Source organism: Miniopterus natalensis, chromosome 4 (genome assembly GCF_054644295.1).
Source record: "Miniopterus natalensis isolate mMinNat1 chromosome 4, mMinNat1.hap1, whole genome shotgun sequence".
Taxonomy (NCBI): domain Eukaryota; kingdom Metazoa; phylum Chordata; class Mammalia; order Chiroptera; family Miniopteridae; genus Miniopterus; species Miniopterus natalensis.
Window position 1 is genome coordinate 18,489,781 of NC_142084.1, and position 17,345 is coordinate 18,507,125.

General features: G+C 40.3%; 1 protein-coding gene across 1 annotated transcript in view; it reads left to right on the plus strand.

Moving 5' to 3' along the window:
• KLHL3 (kelch like family member 3) overlaps positions 1–17,345 on the plus strand; it is a 99,617-nt gene that overhangs the window by 8,496 nt on the left and 73,776 nt on the right. Inside the window, exon 2 of the mRNA XM_087815892.1 lies at positions 6,416–6,535. Within this exon, the coding sequence (XP_087672018.1) occupies positions 6,416–6,535 (120 nt within the window). The remainder of the gene's footprint in view (positions 1–6,415; positions 6,536–17,345) is intronic.

Below are 17,345 nucleotides of genomic sequence, written 5' to 3' on the forward strand. Positions count from 1 at the left end.
GCTGTATGTGAGGGGTGTGTGAGAGAGAGAATACAGAAAGAACAGTAGGCTTGAAGGAGGGTGGGGAGCATCAGTTTTGGATATGCTGACTATGAGTTACTGTGCAAAATCTAAGTGCGCGAGTTAAGACATTGGATATGTGGATCTGGGGGAGGGCAGGAGAAAAAGCTATGGGAGGTGATGTGCCATGAGAAGAGGCCCTAATATTTAGAGCTTATCTATTTTTATTTGTAAACTCTATAATTAATATTTTATGTGTATTTATTTATAGTTTAACTCTGAAGGCCAACCCTACTTTTTTTTTTTACATTTTTACGGTTCAGTATGGTTGGAGATGGGTTGGGGCAGACTGTTCTACTCTGCTCTACTATCACTTGTAAGGACAATTGAAAGGTTTTCAGGTCAGAGTTCACTGATGACAAATATGTAATGAGGACCCACTGTGGGCATGGCTTGGTGCTCGTCAGGCTAGGCCATACAGAGTCCTCCAATACATGGCCTTTGCCCACCAGCAATGTCAAACCTAGTATGAGGGGGATGGGTGGGTGGTTAGATAGGCACCATGAAAAGGTAAACACAGGACAGTATTCTATGTGCCACTTGAGTTATAGGCCAGAAATACTGTAAGAATTTAGGAAAAGCAGAGATCACTTAGGACTAAATGTTCAGAGGAGGCAAAGTTAACTGGTTTTAGAAGAACTGGTATTTGGAGTATGATACAGGAAAGGAGGGGGAATCTCTGTAGTCGATAGTTCATCTGCTCAATACATAATAGGTACTCAGTAAATACTTAAATAAGTGAGAGGAAAGGCCAGCATTTATATTCAGCCCAGGCCAAGGAGGCCAATCCAGGCCTTGGATACTAGGCAAGAATCATGTCTTTATCCTGTAGGCTGATAATTTTTCCGTTTTCTAGCTACAGAGTCCTTTGAAAGGACATCTTACATGGACAGCCAATATGTAGAATAAGTGGAAGCAGAGGGCTATGACTGAGCCTCCAGCTTATAACCCTCATGGTCCCGGAAGAGACGGATGGGCCCTGAGAATGGGAAAGATGTGATCAGAGTGGCCTTTTAGAAGGATCAGTTTGTCAATGGTGCACAGGAAGCATTTGGAGGTAGAGCATCTGGAATGGAGAACAGCGGGTGAGAGGCCACCGTAATGGCCTAGGCCAAGGAAAGAGAGGCAGAGAGCCCAGGAAGGAGGGGCAGTTATGTTCATTATTATTATGGTTATGGGTCTTGATTATCTCATATGTATGACTTCTTGAATGGCATCAGTGAAAGTGTGAATTACGTCTGAGCCAACTGCCGGGATTCTTTCTGTGGGCTGTTGAAGGGGTTGTTGGCATTTTTACCTGCTGGGCTAGAGGAATTCATTGCACTGGGTTCAATATGGCACCAGTGGTGGTTCGTATAAGTATGTTTAATAATAACAGGACAGTGTGTGAAATTAGTTAAACTTTTGGGCCAGATATGTGGTGGTTTGACAAAATTGACTAGTTTGAGGTGTTCTGATTCTTAATGGGAATTTGCTGAAAGGGAAATTGCTTCAATAATTATTTCTGTATAATTCTATAGGAAAGAACAAGGATTGTGGCTGGCCCAAACTTTCTCACCACATCTATTATTGGTGACCCATTTGAATTTTTATTATGGCTCAGCTTGAATGTTACTGCAACTCTGGACATCTGAGCACAGACGAAGGTTCCATTGTTCTGTAGCCAGAGCTTCAGATCTGGTGGGACGGCCACATATAGATTAACACTTACTATGGAGAAAATTTGATAGGCTTCATACCTCTTGCCAGATCATGAAACCCTGAAGACTGAATCACCTCAGTGGCTGAGGGTTAAAGGTGGGGTGAAACTGGAGCCAGTTCTTTGCTCTTGGAGAAATCAACCACTTTGTGCTTAGGGGAAGGGCATATACTGATAAACACTTTTTAGCAGAAAACATCTTGTGGCTGGTTCTGCCTAGAGAAGTGTGTGTATGTATGTGTGTGTGTGTGTGTGTGTGATTTTGGCTGGGTCTGGGTAGGGTGAAAAGTGTGGTTTTACACCTTGAACTTGGGCAAGAGAGGGGAATATATATCAGTATGGTTTGTGTTTCAGAGATGGGGAGGGGACTCCACCAGCCTTGTCTGGTATCAGGAACTGAGCATGCTGGGGATTGGGCCGTGAGAAAGTGGGATTGGGCTATCTGTTGGGGATTAATTAATTAAGATCTGGTATGAATGGAGGGAAAAAGGTATAGGGAATGGTAGGATTTAGCAACTCTGTCTGAGCACATGATCCTAGGCTGAGGCATGTATATGCCTGTGTGTGTGCGTAGGTGTATGTACTATATTGCTGGGGGATGTAGGCTATGGTGCAAATAGCTTGGGCTGATTCAAGTGAAGGACATCTGAGCTCAGGCCCCATATTTGCCACTTATTCTCTGTGACCTTGTCCAAGATTCTTTACTTCTCTGAGCCCTCAGATCCTCTTTTTTCTTAACTTCCTGCTACTTGGAAGGCCAATGAGTTGCCAAGAAGCTTGTGTTTTTCTGAAACAAGAGATTCCACTCCACACTTCCTGTGCCTTCACAGCCAAGCAGAGCAAGGATGATAGAGACTCGGGTTCCTTCTGACGTCAAGCCTTGCCTTTGCATCAGGGGTGGAAAGGGCTTTGGATAGAACGGGGAAACCAGATGTCCTTTCCCTAGCCAGCCTTGTGGTCATCAAGTTGTTCTTTTAGGGAGGCTTCAGTGTGAATTGCATTTTGTTGAATTTTAATTCTCCAATAACAGGCGATCTGTGTTTGAGACCTTTTGGTAAACACAACATTATTTTAACAGGGATATACCGTTATTGGGCCATTCTGGAAGGCTGGAAAGTTTAAAGAGCAACGCAAGGAATAGCAAGCCTTCTTGGCCACTAGTCACACTGGAGATTGCCACTGTTTCCAAAATAGCTCTATTTGGTCTACACCTACTCCATGTATGTGAAATAGAACTAATAACATTTGTCCACTGGACTTTTATGAGCTATCATCTTATTAGTTCCCTGTTAAAAACCTTCAGTGGTTCCCTGATCAATACCAAATTATATTTTCTCTTCCTGGCCTTTAAGTCTCTCTACAATTTGAAGACAACATTTATAATGAATATTTGTGTAGTGTTTCATAGTTTTTAGATTTATCCCAGTAATGCAAGTATGGTTTAGTATTAGAAAATATATTAGTATCATTTACCACATTAAAAGAATAAAGGAAGCCCGGCCGGGCGTGGCTCAGTGGTTGAGCGTCAACCTAGGATCCCGGCGATCAGGGTTCGATTCCCGGTCAGGGTACATTCCCAGGTTGCGGGCTCCATCAATGACTCTCTCATCATTGATGTTTCTACCTCTCTCTCCCCCTCTCCTTTCCTCTCTCTGAAGTCAATAAAGATGTATTTAAAAAAATAAAAATAAAAATAAATAAAAGAATAAAGGGAAAAACCCATATGATCATCTTATTAGATTTACAGAAACATTTGATAAAATTCAGTAAAATTTTATGATTAGAGAACAGTAATATACAAGGGACTTTTCTTAATTTGATTAAGAAGGCATCTATAAAAATCCTACAGTAAAAATACACAGTAGGGAAACATTAGAAACATCTTTAAAATCAGGAAAATGACAAGAACATTCATTAGCACACTTTGTGTTCAACATTGTGTGGCCATCCTAGCCAGTGCAGAATTTCTTTTAAAAAGAAACTAGAGTCTTAAGAATTGGAAAAGAGGAAAAAAACCTCTTGCATTATGTGCAGGTAATGTGATTGTTTATATAGAACACCTAATTAAATCTTCAGACAAATAGAAATAATAGGAACATTTGGTAAGGTGGCTGGATATAAGATCAGTTTGCAAAAATCAGTTGCATTTTATAAACCATAATAAACAGAAAATAAAATTTTAAAAGACATCATTTCCATTATAAAATAGCAACAACAATCATAAAGTACTTAAGGATAAATTTAATCATATATGCATAAGGTCCTCATGCAGAAAAATGTTAAAGTTTGAGTGACATTAAAGAGGACCTAAATAAATGGATAGATATTTCATGTTCATGGGTTGGAAGACACAATATCAGGAAGATGTCAGTTCTATTCAAATTGATCTATAAATTCAATGCAGTTTCTATCAAAATCCCATCATGGAACTTGATAAACTGATACTAAAATTTGTATGAAAGAGTAAAGAGACTGGAATGATCAAAGCACATCTGAAACATAATGATAGGATTGGGGACTTGCTCTATCAGATATCAGGCCTTATAATGAAGCTAAAGAAATAATGTGTTACTGGTACAGAGGCAGATAAACTGACCAACTAATAGGTTTACAGTGTCCAGAAATAGATCCCTGTATATTTGGAACTTTGATATGTGACCTAATGTTTTATGACAATGACAGGTGAGTGGGGAAAATAAGTATTCAATAAGTGGAACTTATGGGAAAAATTCTCTTTTACATTATGACACAAAAATCAACATCAGCTAATATAAGGGATTAAATATCTAAAGCAAAAATGTTAGTAGAAAATAAAAAAACGTCTTTCTGGCCTTGGGGTAGGGAAGGACCCTAGCTATAAAAGAAATTATGCTTGTGGGATTTCTTACATGAAGTTTTTCATCTTTACTGGGCACTCCCTCTTCCTGATCACACTTTCAGTTTGGAGATTTTCTTTATCTCCTTAAACACATGACTAATCATCTGCCTTTGTGCATCTCTATATTTATTGTCCTGTGCTAACTCCTTTGCATTCAGAAGCCAAACAGTCCCACAGTTCAGATGTCTGTGGCTTACATTTACATGCTGAACTGAAGGTGGGGAAGGGAGCCAAAGGAAGAGTCTGTCATGGGCAGATGAGCTGTGGGTCTGGCAAGCTGGATTGCATGTGAGTGTTACAGAATCCCAGTGTGAGATCTAGAAGACCCTCAGGTCTCTGGAACATTCTCTTAACCACAGTATCCACTTTCTCAAGCCAGTTTGCATAGCTAGGTAGTAGAATGGACGGAAAGGGAAAGGCAAGGGAAATTACTCTTATTGTCTTAGGGTTGGAGTGACCTGCAGGTCCCCAGATCTACACAAGTGGAGAAGGCTCTGTTTTCTTACGAGCAAAGCAAAGCTTAGCCTTGTCCAAACAGAGGTAACTCCAAGGTTCCAAACTTGACCGTGGAGCTGAGTAGTTTCATCGGTCTGGGGAGAAAGTCCTTTCTTTGCTCATTCTTTTGATTCCTTCTCACCCCTCATTAAGTTTAGATGTGTTGCTTCGGAGTAGTTGGGATTCTGGGTGGGATCCCCCAAGGATTTGAGTGTTTTCTCTTTGGTACAGAGGGCTTTGAGGTTATGAGTGACTCTCGCTAGTCACCACCTGCTCATTTAGCTCACATAGACAGCCTTTCTTTTCATAACAAATTACAGCCCCTTGCCTTTGTATTGGATTTTGGTTTCCCCAAAGCTTTCACTCTGGTGTCACTGCTCTCTGTACCAGAGCCAGTGCGATCTCTCTGAAGCACAGCTGTATTCACCTGCTTTCCACCCCGCTTCTCTGCTTAAAACCCTTTGATTGCTTCTCATGGTTTCAGAATGAAATCCAAACTCCTTAGCTTTGCTTATATGACACAGGTGTCTTCAGTCTTCTAGCCTTTTCTCTTAATAGTCTCCTCTAGTTTTACTGAACGTCAGCACGTTGAGCACACTTGACTCTGTCTCCAGGTCTCGTGCGTGCTGCTCCCTCTGCCAGAACACGCTCCATCTCCCTCTGTACCTGGTTAATATAGGCCTTCCTCAGCTCCTAGGAAGCTTTCCCTTAACGTGCCAACATTGGGACAGTTGCCCATCCTTTGTGTTTCTGTAAATCTTACCAAATCATAATACTTAAGATACAACGGTTGAACGTTTACTTGGCTTTCTCCTACACTGAACTCAAAGTTTTGTGAGAGCAGGGTCTGTGCCTTGTTTATTGTTTCCCTTAAATTTAAATACAGTGTCTGACACACAGGAGTCTCCATTAGCTGTCTGTTGAATGAACAAACATCCCTGTGAACTGAGTGGTATAGTGCTTAGTCTCCCCTCACACCCTGCCCCTGTAAGGGATGGAGAGATGGAGGGTAAAGATGCCCACAACCCAAGCCACAGAAGTGCTTGGTGGAAGAAGCTGAGCTAGGACCTGTCTTCCCCCAGAGGAATGAACTTTGCATTGGAGGATCCTGCGGAAATGCCTTACCCAGTGCATTCTTTCCCTGCTGGGTCTGTGGTTAAGACGACAAGCTGATGGAGATGCCCCTGGTGGGTGGGCAAATGCATGGACTTGTGGCAGTTGGGTGAATGGGTTTACCAACATGTGATCCTCTCTTTCCCCTCCCACTCCCTTCCTGTTCACAGCGCCAAGCTGAGCTCCCAGCCCCCGATACAGGCTGGGGCTGATGAGAAGAGCCAGAGGACTATCACTGTCAACCCTGCCCACATGGGGAAGGCGTTCAAGGTTATGAATGAACTGCGGAGGTACTTTTCCTATTTTGCCTGTGCCCTTTTGGAAGGAACTTGCTGGGTGAGCGTCATCAGGTTCTAGTAAGTCAGGACCACCACCTCCTAGTGAATTCTGACTCTTCCCCACCCGCCCTCAGACAGGCACTTGGCTTCCTCTTTCAAACTCTGATTGAGACAGATGTCTTTCAGAAATCTCTCTTTCCTTTGTATTTAACACCTATCATTTTAGTGCTTAATCACAGGAGGAAAATCCTTTATGGTTACAGAAGCTTTGCTCATGAACTTGATTTCCAACTGAACCAGCTGCTTGAAGTCCAATAATAGAATGATGACAACACCTACACGCAATTGCAGATGAAAGATTGTGGATGCCATGCATTTTCTTTTGGCCTCCCTCTCATTCCTTGGTCTGAACTTAGCTTGTTAAGATAGCTACATGACTGGAAATATACCTAGCTTCTAAAATGCAATTTAACTCTCTGAAGAAATAAATGAAATGCAAATACACTCATCCTCTCTGATCTAAATGGTGATGAGTGTGAGGCTATTTGCAAGGCCAGTGTGCACGTTTGATGAGCTTGTTGCAAGACAGGCTCAGGACACTGAACATGTTTTTCTGTACAAAGCTTGTGCACACAATCTCTTCCTTTCTAGAGAGCTCAGAAGCTTCTTTTGCCCATGATGCTAATTATTGTAAACTTCATCCTGTTGTGAGCTATAATTGTTTATCTCCTCTTTTCTCTGTAGCTCATGAGTTTTCTGAGGGCAGAGGCAACTTCTGAATCATTTTGATCTCTAGCGCCTAGTACTTCACAGGAACTAAGGCAGTGGCTAGGTTCTGGGAGGGGTGAGTGGGGATAAAAAGTAAAAAATGTAAATAGGCCAATGAAAATTATAGTCTGTAGTGAAAATAGGTGTTTTATGAAGGAAGAATGCATCAGGTCCCTGCCACGTGGTAGGTGTGCAATAATGATTTGTTTATTAAAGGGTGCTTTGGAAGCAAGGATCAAATTGCAGCTTTGGAGAACACTTCCTAAAAGGGGATGATGCTTGAGGTAAATTTTGAAGGACAAGTTAAGAGTTAAAGAATGAAAGGTGTGTAGGGAAAAGTCTTCCAACAGAGAAAATGGCATGAGCAAAAGCATATATAACTGAGAGTGTGTTTGTTGAGTAAGGGGTTGAACTACTTTTTTAAAAAAGTTCTATCTGATTCTATATTTGCTTCCTTATTTCTCCTTTTTGCAGGGCCCAGTCTTTGGCATAAAAACCGAGTTAAATTAAATTTGTCTTATGCCCTACAGCTCAGTTTTGTTAGGCCTTCTGCCAACTTTCCTGGAAGCTCTGTCCATATTTGTCTTAGGCAGTGGGTATGGTTCTCTTGTCACTAAAGAATTTGTGTGTGTTCCCTAGATTCTATCGAAGTTCTTCATGTAGCTCCCTTGAATATGGCTTGTGCCCTTTGTCTAATTTAAGACTCCAGGTTTCCAAATAAACAACCTAACTTTACATCTCATGGAATTAGAAAAAAGAAAAAACTAAGCCTAGAGTTAGCAGAAAAAAGGAAATAATAAAGATTAAAGTAGAGATAAATGAAATAGAGATGAGAAAGACAGTAGAAAAACAATCAATAAAACTAAGAGTTGGTTTTTTAAAAAAGATAGACAAAATTCTCAAACCCAGCTAGACTAACCAAAAATATAGGACTCAACATAAATGACAGAAGAGACGTTACAACTGAAACCACAAAAATACACTTGATCATAAGAGACCATGATGAATGATTATGTGCCAACAAATTGGATAACCTAGAAGAAATGGATAAATTCTTGAAACATACAACCTTCTAAGACTGAATCAAAAAGAAATAGAAAAATCTGAATAGACTAATAATGATTAAGGAGATTGAATTAGTAACCAAAAATCTCCCAACAAAGAAAAGCCCATGACCAGATGATTTCACTGGTGCAGTCTACCAAACATTCAAAGAAGAATTTATGCAGCCCTAGCTGGTTCAGCCCAGTGGTTAGAGCATAGGCCCGAGGATTGAAGGGTCTCAGGTTCGATTCTGGTCAAGGGTATGTACCTCGGTTGCAGGCTCAATCCCCGGCCCTGGTCCAGGGTGTGTGCAGGAGGCAACCAATCGATGTGTCTCTTTCACTTCGATGTTTCTATTTCTCTGAAAAGCAATGGAAAAAATATCCCCGGGTGAGAATTAAAAAAACACACCCAATAACAAAGAAGAATTAATGCCAATTCTTCTCAAACTTTTCCAAAGACTTGTAGAGGAGGGAACACTCTCAAATTAATTTTAACAAGACCAGAATTATCCTGATACCATAAGGACAGTACAAGAAAATAAAACTACATGTCAATATCCCTGATGAATAATGATATAAAAATTCTCAACAAAATACTAGTAAACTGAATTCAACAGCACGTTAAAAAGATCATATACCATGATCAAGAGGGATGTATCCTTAGGATGCAAGGATGGTTCAAGATATGTAAATCAGTAAATGTGATAAACCAAATTAATTGAAAAATCATGATCCTCTCAGTAGATGCAGAAAAAGTGCTTCAGCATCCTTTCATGATAAAAATCCCAACAAATCGAGTATAGAAGGAACATTCCTTAATAGTATAAAAGCCATATATGACACAGCTAACATACTCAGTAGTTGAAAGCTTTTCCTTTGAGGTCAGGAACAAGACAAGGGTACCCACTCTTACCATCCTATTGAACATAGTACTAGAAGTCCTAGCCAGAACAATTAGGCAAGAAAAAGAAATAAAAGGCATCCACATCAAAATGAAGAAGTAAAATTGTCTGTTTCCAGATGACATGTCTGAATATAGAAAACCCTAAAGACTCCACAAAAAAGGTTTTAGGACTAACAAACAAATTTCGTAAAGTTGCAGGATACAAAATTAACATACAAAAGTCAGTTGCATTTCTATCCCCTAACAACAGACTGTCTAAGAAAGAAATAAAGAAAATAATCCTATTTACAATAGCACAAAAAACAATAAAATATATAGGAATAAATTTAAGGAGGTGAGTGATCTGTATACTGAAAACAATAAGACATTAATGAAAGAGATCGAGGAAGACACACATAAATGGAAAGATATTCTGTTTGTGGACTGGAAGAATTAGTATTGTTAAAATGTCTACACTACCTAAAGTCATCCATAGATTCAATGTAATCCCTATTGAAACTCCAATGGCATTTTTCACAGAAATAGAAAAAACAATCCTAAAATTTGTATGGAACCACAAAAGACCCTTAATAGCCAAAGCAATCTTGTAAAAGAAGAGCAATGCTGGAGACATCACATTTCCTGATTTTAAACTATATTACAGTGCTGCAGTAATCAGAACAATATGGTAGAGACACATAGACCAATGGAATGGAATTGAGAGCCCAGAAGTAAACCCATGTATATGTGATCAACTAATTTTTGACAAAGGAACCAAAAATATTTTATGGGTAAAGGATAATCTCTTCAATAAATGTTGTTAGGAAAACTGGACAGCCACATGAAAAAGAATGAAATTGAACCCAGTGCACAAAAATTAACTCAAAATGGATTAAAGACTTAAATATTAAGACCTGAAACCATAAAGTTCCTAGAAGAAAACGGGAAAAGCTCCTTGTCACTGTTTTGGCACTGACTTTTTGTCACCAAAAGCACAAGCAACAAAAGCAAAAATAAACAGGTGGGACTACGTCAAACTGAAAAGCTTCTACATAGCAAATGAAACCATCAGCAAAATGAAAAGGCAAACCAGAATGGAAGAAAATATTGGCAAATTATATATTTTATTAATATCCAAAATATATAAGGAACTCATTCAACTCATTAGCAAAAAACTAAATAATCTGATTACAAACTAGGCAAAGGACCTGAATAGACATTTTTCCAAAGAAGATATCCAGATGGCCAACAGAGACATGAAAAGGGGCTCAACATCACTAATCATCAGAGAAATGCAAATCAAAACCACGAGGTATCACCTTATACCTGTTAGAATGGCTATTATCAAAAAGACTAGAGGAGATAAAATACTGGCAAGGATGCAGAGAAAGGGAAGCCTTGTGCACTGTTGTTAGGAATGTAACTTGGTATAGCTACTAATGAAAACAGTATGGCACTCCTGGGTCTATATCTGAAGAAAAAAGAGATGGAAATTCTGCCATTTGCAACAACATGGGTGAACCTTGAGGGCATTATGCTAAGTGAAATAAGTCAGACAGAGAAAGACAAATACTGTATGATCTGGCTTGTATGTGGAATCTAAACAAGCTGAACTCCGAGAGAGTAAGTAGATTGGTATTTGTCAGGGTCTTGGGGTGGGGGAAATGGAGAGATGTTGGTAAACAGGTACAAACTTTCAGTGATAAGATGCACAAGTTCTGGGGATCTAATGTACAACATGGTGACTATAATTAGCAATAGTGTATTTATTGTATGCTTGAAAGTTGCTTAGAGAGTAGATCTTAAGTGTTCTCACCACAAAAAATAAGTGGTAACTATGTGAGGTATAGATGTGTTAACTAACCCAACTGTGGTGATCATTTTACAATATATATGTATATGAAATCATTACATTGTATATCTTAAACTTATACAGTGCTACATGTCAACTGTATCTCAGTAAAACTGAGGGGGAAAAAAGACTCCAGGCCTCTCATCAGACCTTATTTTGTCAGGCATAGGCAACCTTAGTAACTGCTGAAAGAAAGCTCAGGGAATAGAGAGGCACATAGAATCCTCCTCCCCACTCCATTGCTAGCGTTTTTTCTTTTTCTTAAATAACTTAAAAAAGAAGGTCTTCCTACTATGTTCTTATTGCTTCTTTTGCAAGTTACCATGTTTTTGCATCTTTCCCCAAGAGCATCTACTTAGCTTTAACCTGCTCCAACAATCCTGCTGCTTCTCTTTTGTATAAAAATTAGCATTTGCCAGTGTGTTCTGAGGAGCATTTCAGGATGCTCTGCGGGGAAAAAAGAGCTGGGGACCCAAGTGAGGTTGAAAAATGATTCAAAACTGCTGTGCCCCATTCTGAGGTTCCTAACGCCTATAGGCTCTGAGAAGTCCTGCAACAGACCTGTCTAAGCAAGGGTTTCCCACGCGTATTTGACTACAGAACCCTCTTTGGTTGTTACTACGTGTAGACCGACTGTTTTGTGAAGTTTGTTTTGGAGAACACTAGTATTTTGCCGACATTTAAGTGAATAATCTTTGTATTATTCAGGGTTTTCCAGAAAAACAGAACCTCATATAGATACATATGTGAAGAGATTTATTATAGGAATTGGCTCATATGGTTTTGGAGGCCTAGAATTTCCACAATCTGTTGTCTGCAAGCTGGAGAACCAGGAAAACCAATAGTATACATCAGTCCCGAGTCCAAAGGCCTAAGAAACAAGAGGCACTGGTGTGAGCCCTGCAGCCCGAAGGCCTGAGAACCAGGGGCTCTTCTTAGGGGAAGGTGGACCGTCCAGCTTAGGAAGGGAGGACCCTCCGCCCTTTGTTCTAGTCCAGCCCCCTGTGGGTTGGGGGCTGCCCACCTGCATTGGCCGAGGCCATCTTCTCCTCTCAGTCTCCCTGTTCAAATGATAGTCTGGTCTGGAGGAACCCTCACAGACGTGCCCAGGAATATTGTCTGACCAGCCCTGGGGGTATCCCTTAGCTCAGTTAGGTAGACACATAAAATTAGCCACCACGATTTTGTTCTTTCTTTTTTTTTTTTTTTTCAGTTCAGGTTTAGGTATGGATTTCTCTTTCATTTTTCTTTAAATTTTTAAATATTTCTGGTAAAAGAAATATATTTATTATAGAACATTTAGAAAATACAGGTGAACAAAAAGTCATCTATAATTTTAATACACAGTGGTAACGATTGTTAACACTTTGGAGAATATCTTTTTTCTTCTTCACATGTCTCAACTAGATTTTTTCTCATGCCATTATATTGAACAAGTTTTTCTGTGTCACTAACTGTTTTACAATGATATTTAAGTGGATAAATGATATTCTCTCTTTGGTTTATTTTTTTAAAAACAGTTTCTTGGTGTTGGATGTCTAGGTTTTCCAATCCCACATGAAAATAACACCTGCCGTGGTTGTGTTTGTGGCAGTATAGCATAGTGGTCACAAGCACAGACTCTGGAGCCAGGCAGCCTGGTTTCAAATCTTGGCTCCGGCACTTATTGGCTGTGTGACCCTGGACAAGTTAATTAATTTCCCTGACCTCACTTTTGCCAACCATAAAATGAGGCTAATAATAGTTCCAGTCTAGCTGGCTTGTGAAGAAGATTAATAAGTAAAGTGCTTGGAACAGTGATAGCACACATATTACTGTTAAATACTTGTGCACACTCATAATTATTAATGTTGAATTAATTCCTGGAAGTAGAATTGCCAATTTCAACAGCATGTAGAATAATAATAATAATACTACTTATTCCTTAGATATTGTTAGGAGGCCCCGGCACACAGTGAACATTCTTTAAGCGTTAGCTATTATGATGACAGTGATTTGCTGAGCACTGTGCTCAGTTACAGGAGGATGGCCGTAGATAAGTGAATCGGTCTTGCCCTCATCAGAGCTTGCATTCTGTGGTGGTCAAAGGTTACATCAAATTCTAAGGTATTTAAACAGCTCATTTTAAAAACCAGAGTGGAATGGGTGAGGCTGAGAGAAGGGTCTGAATAGACTTTATTGATCTGTGCGAGTTTAATGGGACTTGGAGAGAGGCCTACTTTATTTTGGTGAAAACCTGGGTAAAGCATCTCGCCCTACAGAGATTAAGATAATAAAACGTTACGTGATATTCCAGAGGTCTAGGCTTGTTTCTTGCATTGTTTCCACATCTCCCTCCCTCAATTTTAAGCTATTTTAGTTTAAGCACACATGGTTTTTGCCATTTATGAGTCATCCAATTCATGAGTTTCCGATTCTTTTTACTTCCATAGTGGAGAATGGGCTGTTGGCATAGTAACCACCCAGCCTCCCTCCTCCTGTTGCAGTTCAGAGCTCTGCGCTGCTTGGACCAGCAGCCGCTTCTGGGCCAGCAGAGCACTAATGGCTCTTTGAGTCCCGACCATCCAGCCAGCTAGAGGGGATACAGTCCTGTTTGGAATAGCACATCCTGACCAGATCTGAAAAGGAGAGAGTCTTTTCTAGGTCATCTTGACAGTTCTAACCTCTCTTTTCACCATTGCAAACAGCTCCCTGTCCTCATATTTTTCTTTTTTTGATGGTCTGCCTCTCTGCCTTTAGAGCCTGCGATAACCATCTTAGCACACTGATTTCTTTTTCTTTTTTGGTACCAGCTTTATCAAGATATAATTTATATGCCATCCATTCACGCATTTAAAGTGTACAATTTAATGGCTTTTAGTATATTCACAGTCATGCAACTAACAACTTTAGAACATTCTCATCACCCCCTCAAACCCTGTATACTTTAACAATAACCCCGTTTTTCCTATTCCCCCTCCCCCCTCCCCTAGCCTTAGGCCATCACTGATCTGCTTTTAGCCTCTATACATTTGCCTGTTTTGGAATCATACAATATGTGGTTTATGGTGACCGGCTTCTTTCACTTAGCATAATGTTTTCAAGGTTTGTCATGTTGCATATCTTAGTATTTCAGTCCTTTTTATTGCTAAGAGTTGATTGTATGGATAGACCACATTTGACTTTTGGCTGTTACAGATAATGCTGCTATGAAAGTTCATGTATAAGTTTTTGTGTGGATGTATGTTTTCATTTTTCTTGGGTGTGTACCCAGGAATGGGATTTCAGGATCCTATAATTCTATGTATAACCTTTTGAGGAACTGTCAGACTGGTTTCCAAAGCAGCTGCACCATTTTACATTTTTACCAGTGGTGTATGGAAGTTCCAATTTCTCCATATCCTGACCAACACTTGTTATTTTGTGTGTGTTTTGATTATAGGGATCCTAGTATGTGTGAGGCAGTATCTCGTTGTGGTTTTGATTTGCATTTCTCTGATGACAAATGTTGTTGAGTACGTTTTCATGTGATCGTTGGAATTTCTGTATCTTATTTGGAGAAATATCTCTTTAGATCCATTGCCCATTTAAAAATTGTATTATATGTCTACTTATTATTGAGTTATAGTGTTCAAGTTCTTTCTCTATTTTATATACAAGCCTCTTATCAGATATATGAGTTGAAAAATTTTCTCTCATTCTGTGGGTTGTCTTTTTACTTTCCTGATGTCTTAATTGTGTCCCTTGATGCAGAAAAGTTGTAAATTTGGATGTCTAATTTATTTGTTGTTTTTTTGTGTGTGCGCTTGGTGTCATATCTAACAAACCACTGTCTTACCTAAAGTCATGAATATTTACCCCTATGTTTTCTTCTAAGAGTTTTGTAGTTTTAGCTCTTAAATTTAGATCTTTGATTCATTATGAATTAATTGTTATATGTGGTGTGAGGTAGGGGTCCAACTTCATTCTTTTGCCTGTAGATATCCAGTTGTCCTAGCACTATTTGTTGAAAAGACTATTTTTTCCCAGTTGAATGGTCTTGGCACCCTTATAAAAAATCAGTTGACTGCACAGACTTTGTTCAAGATGGTGGTGTAGGTAAATGTGGTACTCACATCCTCCCGCAACCACATCAAAAGTACAACTAAATGCCCTGGCCAGTTTGGCTCAGTGATTAGAGCAGCGGCCCACAGACCGAAGGGCCAAGGGATTGATTCCCAGTCAAGGGCATGTACCTGGGTTGCAGGTTCACTCCCCGCCCCCTGGTTGGCGCATGCTGGAGGTAACCAATCAATGTGTCTCTCTCACATTGATGTTTCTCTCTCTCTCATTCTCCCTCCCTGAAAAGCAATGGAAAAAGTATCCTCAGATGAGGATTAACAAAAAACACACAACACAACACAAAACAAAAACAAAACAAACAAAAAAACCCCACCAATCTGTTCTCAGGTGACATCTGCACACTCATTTGGCCCCCATGATGTATGTTCCAAGGTAGCTAAGAAAGATGAGAAAACTGTGGTGAGGTCACTTGTCTCTGTTCTCATAGCCAGTTAAGGTCATGTTATGTTTCCAGTTGAGCTGGCTTAAAGTTTGTGTATAGGGTCTGCTGGCTACTGCAGGGTGAGGTCCCAGCCCCCAGGTTTTGCCTCTTGGTGCTCAGAGGTGTCACCCTTCCCAGAAGCCCCCTCATTGATACTTTATTCCATATGTTAAACCTCCCTGACCACTTTCCCCTGTTTGAGTTAACCTGTTTTCTGTCTTTTTCCATACAAGTGTCACCCAGTCATGAGGCAGTGTGGTACTGTGTCTGGATTCAAGACTCAGGCTTCTCAAGCTTCATAACCAGATAATCTCTGAGCGATTTGCACCTCCATCCTTTTCAGGCTTTATGATTCTATTTCTCTGAAAAGTGAACCTGGAATAATGTCTTAGTACCTGGCAATGGTTTACTATGATACACCAGGGATGGCAAATATGTACTTTCTCTTCTATTTATCAACCATGGGAGATTCATTACATTCATCACTCTTACATGGAACCCAGTCATGACCTCAGACTTCCCATTCCACTATAGTGTTCTAATTAACTACTACCAACGGATTACAGTTGAAATGTGTTTGTCCTGCCTGTCTTCCTTCCCACCTATAGTGCTTCAGTCTAAAGGAGGGACTAGTGGTGACAAGATACCATAGAAATTAGGAGCACGGGTTCTGGGGCTCAGCTGCCTGCATTCAAATCCTGTCTCTACTGCTCTCTTTCTGTGTGACTTTGGGAAAGTTACTTACCTTCTCTGGGCCTCAATTTTCTTTTTTGTAATGTGGGACCTAACAATAGCCCTACCTCATAAGGCTGTAGAGAGGATTAAATAAAGTAATACATGCAAAAAAGTGCTCAGAGCAGTGCCTGGCACATAACTCCATTAATGTTAACCATTATATTAATAACAGGCATGATGAGAAACTGGAAGGCTGGTAGCGAAAAAATTCTTGGGTTGACAGGGCCTTGCAGCACCCTTTCAGTCTCCAAAGTAGCCAAATATCTATTCTACCTATGAGTGTGGATTGATCCCATTTCAAAATTCATTCAATTATTTAGTAAAAATTTAAGGCCTACTGTGGGCTAGGCATGCAGCCAGGTGTCTAGGATATAAGAACAGCTAAGACAAGTCCCTTTCAGAGTCCCCAGTGTAGTGGGAGTGACAAGTAAAAAGGTAGTTACAGTATTCTTAATGAGTGCAATGATTAGCGTTTGTGCAGTGTCCTTAGGGAACATAGCATGCAGGCAGAGTCTTCTTGGTGATAGTGTTGAATCTGGGTGGGAGAAGAAATATGTGAGTCCTCCAGATCTCACTGGCCTCTTAACAGTATTGCATAGGCAGAGGGTCTCTTGGGGAATTGTTAATACTTGTTCTCGCCGGTGGCATACCTCGGTGGCATGCTTATGCCCCTTGGCATTCATTCAGTCACTTGACTGGCAGCCCCAGGCTTTTCCCGCTGCTCCCTAAGCTGCTGTACTCCTGTCTCAGTCAGAGCTGATGAAGTGGGGAGCAGAGAGGGGAAGACAAGCGAAGGAACTCTGAATTTGCAGCCGCAGACTAGTTGGATCACTCTGTGTACCTTAGGAAAGCAGGAATGTCAGGCTTGTCGGGGTCTTGGAAAAGTCGATGAGCCCATTCCACTGCTTAACTCAAGATAGGGCAGGTCTCTATGATGGCCTTATATGGTGATGGTGTGGAGTCTGGGTGGAGGAAAAAATAACCTTGTATGACTGGGGAGGGTGTTGGTGCTGTGA